Source organism: Zingiber officinale, chromosome 4B, assembly GCF_018446385.1.
Source record: "Zingiber officinale cultivar Zhangliang chromosome 4B, Zo_v1.1, whole genome shotgun sequence".
In the NCBI taxonomy this organism is placed as follows: domain Eukaryota; kingdom Viridiplantae; phylum Streptophyta; class Magnoliopsida; order Zingiberales; family Zingiberaceae; genus Zingiber; species Zingiber officinale.
Genome location: NC_055993.1, coordinates 5,254,433 through 5,262,409, shown reverse-complemented (window position 1 = coordinate 5,262,409; position 7,977 = coordinate 5,254,433). Strand labels below are relative to the sequence as shown.

Here is a 7,977-nt window from a genome sequence, read left to right as displayed (position 1 = left end):
CAGTTCATCTTTGGATTTGGGTTCAGTATGGCGCTTGAGCTTTGGTTCCCGTGTTCTGCTTACACCTGCAACCAAAGTAATACCTTTCTGACATGGCAATGCATTAGTTTGCTCATGAAGTTCAAATTCTAAAAAGAGTTCATCTAGTCTAATTGACGAAAGATCCTTGGATACTTTGTAGGCGTCTATCATTGATTCCCACAATGTATTCCTCACAAAAGTGTTTAGTGCGTACCTTATTATGTCGCAGTTCTCCACTTTCTATCTAATCGTATGGAGTCTGTTCAGAAGATCTTGTATACGAGCATGTAGCTGGCTCGCTGACTCACCTTCCTGTATTTTTATATTATATAATTTATTAAATATGAAGTCTCGTTTACTTACCTTCGTGCCGAAAGTTCCCTCGTGCAACTCGATCAATTTTTCTCATAACTCCTTTGTACTGTTGAAGGGACCAACCCGATTCAGCTCTTCTTTGGTTAGGCCGCATTGGAGAGTCTGCGTGTGTTGCTTTTGCATCGGCTTCAATCTTCTTGCGGGTTGGTGAGTCCCATTTGTCGCAGGGAACAAGGACGTTGTCTTCGTGGGAAATGTGAATCCTATCTGGATTATTATCCACATTACCACTTGCATCTTAAGGTGGTACTCCATTCGGTCCTTCTAGTAGCCGAAATCCTGGTCGGAGAAAAGCGATGGGCGTGCTGTGCTGTAACCTTCTTGGTAGGTCATTTATAAGGATAAATCTCTCACATAATAAGAAAAATAACGAATGTTCTAAAACTTGGTCTTGGATTATCAGTGCGGAAAAATAAAATATTTCACTAATTTCAAAAAAATAATAATAAAATAAAATAAAATAAAAATATATAAAAACTACTATTATGAATTTGGGTAAATATGATATTTTACTAATACTGACCAATGGTGAAAAGATGATAATGATTTTTTTTAAAAAAAAAATTAGAGGGAAAAAACGAAAGGTGTAAGAATTTTTTTTTTAAGCAAAAATGGTATATACTTTTGTTTTTCAAAGAAGAACCCCCTGCTCGATTGGTGGTTTCACCAAATCAGAGCGGCTTTGCTCTGATACCAATTATAGGATAGATGACGTGCTAGAGGGGGGTGCATAGCACTCGTGGCTAGCTAATTCGTTCGTTTCAGAAAACTCAGAATAATGCAGTGGAATAAAGAAAAGACACCAACGCAATCGCTAACAAGTTTCTTTTACTTGGTTCGGAGCCTGTGACGATTCCTACTCCAAGGTCCTTGATCGTTGATCACTTTCAGTGGGCAATCACTAATAGTTCGGAAATCTCTTACAAGTAAGCAATTACAAGTACAAAAAACAAAGTATACCGACAATAAGGAATTAGGAATTTGTTCGTCGATTTGTTAGAACAACAACTGAGCGTTGTTGAGTCATCTCAGTGTAGTGTGCAACTTCAAGGGTAATTGCGAATACAGTTATCCATAGTAGCTGGTCGAGACCCCTTTTTATAGCCTCTTCATACCTAATCCAGATCCTCTGATCTTGGGATCAAGTTTGACTCGACTCAGATCAGTCGATCAATCCCCAAGTTCGGTCGACCGAACCTATTGAATTCTTTCGGTCTTCCATCCAGATGCAACCTCTTCGGATAGCGCCTTCGTTTTGTTGACCGATCCTGTCGTTCGATCAACTGATCAGTCGATGGTCTTCGCCTTATCTGATCTGATCAACCCGGCTCGATCAGGTCACCGCTTATCTTCAATTCGGTCGACCGATCCCTCAATCAAATCGGGTCTGATCTCTAGAAATCTTATCCTGCTTTACTGGGGTTCGGCCAACCGATTTGAACGTTCGGTCGACTGATCAAGGCCAAATCTAACCCTGTAAAAAGTGTTAGTCTCTTGCAAAATAGAGTTAGATAAATAACAAATAATTAAGTAATAAATGACTTTTGACAGCCTTCAGACTATTCGGTTCTAATTTCGAATTTCCTCTGGATACCCTAGGTTGAACCGCCGCCACTGTTCCCTCAACGAGGAACGCGTCCTCACCTACTCCTCTCAGGAGAAGTTACCTGTTGCTAGACTAGTTCTCCAGACCGACTGGACTTTTGCTCAACTTCTGAGGTTTCAAGACTTTCTACTAGACTCCCGCTCTATGACCCATCCAGACTTCCACTTGGTCCACGTCCGCCAGGGTTTTCACCTAGAGTCCCTGACTCTAGGGTTTTGCCAAAAGCACTCGACCCTCCAAAACTTTTCACTTAGGGTTACCACCCCCTATGACCTAGAGTTACCACCTCTAGGGTTTTCCACCTACCTAACTGCAGCTAGGACTTTCCACCACCTAGGGTTACCGCCCCCTAGGATTTTCCACCTGCCTAGAGTCCAGTAGGACTTTTGCCTAAGACAACTTAAGACTTTCTTGCAGGCTCAATCCACCTTGTTAGATCACAAGACAACTTAACTTTGGACCCTTTGATATAATCAAAACTCAAGTTCGATCGTCTGGTGCTTCCTGCACCAACAACATCAAATTCCAGGCTTTATCGTGAATGCCAACATCGAGGAGTATCACATGACAAGCATAACTATCCCAATTTGCAACAAAGGTATGTGTTGATTCAATTTTTTATTTTTATTATTTTTTTTTCTTGCAAACAAATTTATTTTATTATCTTTTGTATATGATAATGTTTCAATTTTTAGATCAATTGAAGATAATAATCATATCAGTCTTGATGACATATATGAACAATATTTGGGATCTATAGCTGGTACTATCAAAGTTTTAATTTGTTAAATTATAGTGGTTTATTGTTTATTGAGAAAATGAAATTAATAAATTATCTTTATTGTTATAGGTTCTAACAACATGAGGTAGGATGTTGTAATTATCTATGGTTGGTATATCTATTTCCTTTGTTTGTATGTTTGATTGGTTTAGTGTCTTTCTTGTATTGAGGTGTTTGTTATTTGATTTAGTGCATTTCCTGTGTGTATCAATAGTGGTTAGAGAAACACATGTTTTTGTTTATGGAAATAGAAAGGACCTCCCTCCTTCTAAGGTATGTTTTTCCTGTAGTTTAAGGTTAAACATTTCTATCCTTGTTGTTTGTATTTAACTTGATGTGTGTTTTCATTCAATGAATCCAGTGTTAGAGAAGATTTGCCTTGGCTTTGGTGTATTCCCTTTGCTCTTGTGTTAGAGAAGCTTTCACTCAATGAGAATTAGCCATCAATTTTTTTTGATTATATCGTAATCAAAGAATTGTGTTTTGATGCCAAACACTAGTCTGAAAACAATGCAAATCTGAAGTGTGTCAGTAAATGATGCAAATATGAAGTTCAGGGTTGGTTTGTGATTTCTCAATTATATATCTAATGATATCTCTAACAGAAGGTGGTTTATTGTACTTTCTAATGAAATAGAAACAATGTACATAAACCCTAATGTGTGTTGTGTATATTTGAAGTGTAATTTGATTTTAGTAATTAGTTCAATCCTTTTGAAGATCCATTATTTAATGGATGTTAAAATAAACTTGTTACCATCTTAACTTTCTACACATCAAGTTCACCATCTTTTGTACGTGCTTCGCATAGGGCCTGATCATTTTATTTTTGAGTGACAACTTAGTTAGAGGTTAAATCTCGCAAGCCTATAAACAAACACATTGTCGAGCCCTTTAAACGAGCCGAGCTCAACTCGAGCTCGCGCTCAGTTCTTTGGGCCTGATATCTTATGATATCAGGCCCAAAGAGGGCCATATATATTTTTATACTCAAGCACACTTAACTTTCTAATTGGTGCTTGCTTTCTTCAAGGGCTCGTGAACATGTTCAAAATGCTATTATACTAACTATCAAACATAGATAATATGGCATGTTATCATCATGATTGTCCAAGGGTTGGACTCCTCTTCGGGCCTGATATCATAAGATATCAGGCCCAAAGAACCGAGCGCGAGCTCGGGTTCAATCTCATCTCATTTAAAGGGCTCGGCAACGTGTTCGTTTATAGGCTCGTGAACTTGTGTTCGAGCTTGTCTTGTTTAAAGGGCTCGTGAACATGTTCATTTATAGGTTAGCGAGCTTAGGTTCGAGCTTGACTCATTTAAAGGGCTCATGAACGTGTTCATTTATAGGCTCGCAAACTCGTGTTCGTTCAGGATTCACTTAAACACCAACATTTTCATTTCAAGATGTTTTTCAATACCAAAACAAAATTAGCCAACTCCATGATAATTGACTATAAATAAGAATTTTAGTAAATAGCATAACAACAATCAAGATGTTTCAACTTCAACTCAAATAAATTTTGTCTTCGACACAAGCAACAAATAAGAATTTTAGTAAATAGCATAACAACAATCAAGATGTTTCAACTTCAACTCAAATAAATTTTGTCTTCGACACAAGCAACACCAGTATCATACCACAAGTACAACACCAACACTATTCAACAGTGTTTAATGTTTCCAACACCAACTAACAAACCAATTTTGCATCTAGAATTATAAACATTTAGCAAGTTACATTACAACACCAACATTACTTAACACTAACTAACAAGATGAACTAACAACACAATCAGGATTACGGCTAAGAGAATCAAGTTCACCATCACTAATATCCAAATGAATTTTGGTACATGGATTATTCCCGGATTATTTCCATGAGAAGCATTATGTTCATTTTCAATATTGCCAGATGAACTAATATCAGTTGTCACCCACTTTTGCCAGTCATATTGCCTACATCTGTAATAATGTCTTCTAGGATTCTTGGTTGATCTAGAAACACATACCACTATTCTTGGCACGGGGTCAACTGCCAAGGTGGAGGTCAAAGTCAATGTGGTCAACGCCTTGGTGTAAAAGGGTCAAACGAAGGACAATTGCAATGACTAGCCGGGTTAGTCAAGGCCTGACCAGCGGGAAACATGTCTAAGCAGACCTCCAGTCCTACTTAGGATGAGAAGTAAGATAGCTGATGCTCAATACGGAGTAGTAGGACGGCAAGAGAGACCGGATAGCTTGGTCGACAGAGCGGAGGGCTCCTAGTCGAGCGGCTACCCCGCTCAGCCAAGCAGCAGGACTTGACCGTGGACTGAGCGGAGTTTCGACTGAGCAGCTATCCCGCTCGGCCAAGCAACGAGACCAGTGTAGTATCTCTCGATATCCTTTTGGGAGGTAGTGTCGCTGATACGAGGTATGGTCGACAGGCGGATTGTATCGCGGAAGCTTCTATTGTCTTGTCAGTGATATGTATGCTCTGTTAAGGTATGATGTTAAAGGTACTTTCTTGACAGGTCTTTCAAAGGACATATTGGATAGCATGCCTATGCCTCAAGAAGCATGTACATCGTCCACCAGGGTTCTTTATAAAGGAGGGTCCATCATCAACGTAGGTATGCAATATTCTTGAGTTCTACTGTTGCTCCGCTTTCTCTACATTGTCGGTTACTGATTTGAACGTCGGAGGGTCAACGTCGGAATCCCTTGCCTAGCTCGGCACTAATTTTACTTATTTTGTAGAGCGGAGTGAGGTCCGTAGTCGGTCAGCGAAACTACCACATCCCCAGCTTCCACCTTAATTCCTGTTTTCGGACAGGATCATATAAATATATAGATATATATTGTAATATTCTTGTAATTAATTCTCCAAACAATTTAAATATGTAATAAGAGAAAAAAAAATACAGTAAGAATATTTTTATAGCCAACTATATCTACTAAGAAACTGAAATGAATTATGACTTATTATAATGTTCTAGCCATATATACTTGGAGACGTAAATGAAAGAATATTTTGAGGAAATCATGACTATTTCAGGAGTTTGGTAAATTTAGAATACGAGTTAAAATCTTGAGTTTGAGTATACATATAAAAAATATTCTTTTTATAATTTTCAAAAAAAAAAATCGAAAACCGAATTAACCGAACCGATTCGGTTAATTCGGTTTTTCCGAATTTTATGTAATTAATCTTCCGTTAATTTCCATGCATGTTCCCTCAGGTTATTTAACACCACAATCACGTTGATTGTCGATAATCCAAGCTGCAAAGGAAGCACTCACCATGATCAATCAGAGAAGTCTACGTACTTCTATTCTTCTTCTTCTTCTCACTTCATTTGTTGCTGGAACTCTGGCAGCAACGTACAGGGTGACAGACTATGGAGCCAAAGGAGATGGCATCACCGATGATACTCAAGTATCTTATAATTATATTTTTTTTTTATTTCTTAATTCTATCAATAATATACAAATGAATATGTATTTAATATTGTCTCATCTTCACAGGCGTTTACGAATGCATGGCGTGCAGTGTGCTTAAACAGCACAGAAGCATCGACCCTGCTTATTCCTGGAGGGAAAGTGTATCTGTTGGGACTGACCAAATTCGGAGGACCGTGTAAACATTACATTAAGGTTCAGGTACGTCAGTGATCTATCATATCGCATAGCCATTTAATTCTCATTATGTTTTCATATGTATATAATTTTTTAATTTTTTTCAGGTCGATGGAAATCTTAAACGGGTTGATGAAGTGTGGTCGGATGATGATAATAACTGGCTACTGTTCATTAACCTCAACGGCATAACCGTCGCCGGCGCCGGCGAAATCGACGGCCAAGGGGCCTCCTGGTGGGCATGCAAAAAGGCAAAGGCACGTAGAAAGCTAGCTAGATATCTATCTATCAAACATTTCCAAAAAAATTCTGCATTAATTATCTGATAAATATTCTCAACTTGCGAATTTGTTCGCTTGCAGACGTGCGCATTTCTCGCTGCAAATGTAAGTCGATAAACGCGCGCTTGTATTTCCTGCTAAAATATTTGATCACGATCGATCAATATGATATGATTGATTACGATGCACGCGTGCAGTCTCTTGCGTTGTTGCACGTCACGAGGGCTCAGGTTTTGGGGCTGAGCTTCAAAAACAGCGCCATGATGCACGTCGCCGTCGGGATGAGCGTCGGCGTCAGGATCTCAAATCTGAAAATCACCGCCCCCGCCGAGAGCCCCAACACCGACGGCATCCACGTCGAACGGAGCCGCCACGTCATCATCAGCGACTGCCAGATCAGCACCGGTAAGTCCTCCGATCTAGTTACGTCACGTCAGTCGATCTAGCTAATTAACACGCGCGCGCATATAATAATTATGTGCAGGCGATGACTGCGTATCTGTAAGCAGTGGCGCTAAGGATGTGAACATCAGCCGCATAAGATGCGGTCCTGGCCACGGATTAAGGTTGATTAATTATATAATTAATTAAATCCTTAATTTATCTCCTAATTAAAGGCATAAATAAACTTGAAATGGTAATCACATCTTAGCATTGGAAGCCTGGGGATAGAAAAAAGCTATGCGACAGCTGAAGGCATCCATGTCTCCGACTCCACGATCGTACGGACTGACAATGGAGTCAGGATCAAGACATGGCAGGTAGGAAGGCTTGCTTTAATTCCCTTCTGTTCGATATCTTAATTAATTAATATTGTTTGCTTGTAGGGGGCAACTGGGTTTGCGAGGGACATATCGTTCAGAAATATTAGCTTGACGGAAGTGAGGAACCCCATCATAATAGATCAGTTCTACTGCCCTCGCGGCGGCTGTAAGAATGAGGTAACTGCATCTGCATGCTTGCTCTTATATTTCAGCTGGGTTTTTGCTTGCTCGATAATTAATTCTTTAGTTTTGGTTCCTTGTTGGATTCGATATATGTGTGCATCGTCAAAGACGTCGGCTGTTCAAGTGAGCAACGTGAAGTTCATCGGAGTGAAAGGGACGTCGGCGAATGACATGGCGATCCGCTTGGAGTGCAGCCAGAGCAGTGGTTGCCACGACGTGGTGATGGAGGACGTTGATATAAGGAATGCAGTGCCAGGGGAGCAAGCTCAGGCTTTCTGTTTCAATGCGCATGGAAAAAAAGCCAAAGTGGTTCGGCCTGACGTTCCTTGCTTGAGCTATTGA

General features: G+C 39.8%; 1 protein-coding gene across 1 annotated transcript; it reads left to right on the top strand.

The window, feature by feature from the left end:
• The first annotated feature begins 6,072 nt into the window (after positions 1-6,072).
• Positions 6,073-7,977, top strand: LOC121977273 (polygalacturonase ADPG1-like). The gene is made up of 8 exons (XM_042529860.1): positions 6,073-6,207; positions 6,297-6,431; positions 6,515-6,664; positions 6,770-6,793; positions 6,886-7,093; positions 7,173-7,254; positions 7,341-7,449; positions 7,516-7,977. Exons 1-8 carry the CDS (start codon positions 6,073-6,075, stop codon positions 7,975-7,977), a joined length of 1,305 nt encoding a protein of 434 aa, XP_042385794.1.

Coding starts and splice junctions, on each gene's coding strand:
- LOC121977273 (XM_042529860.1), top strand. CDS start 6,073: ATGATCAATCAGAGAAGTCTACGTACTTCTATTCTTCTTCTTCTTCTC. Junction 6,208..6,296: donor GCATCACCGATGATACTCAA/GTATCTTATAAT, acceptor TCATCTTCACAG/GCGTTTACGAATGCATGGCG. Junction 7,255..7,340: donor GGTCCTGGCCACGGATTAAG/GTTGATTAATTA, acceptor ATCACATCTTAG/CATTGGAAGCCTGGGGATAG.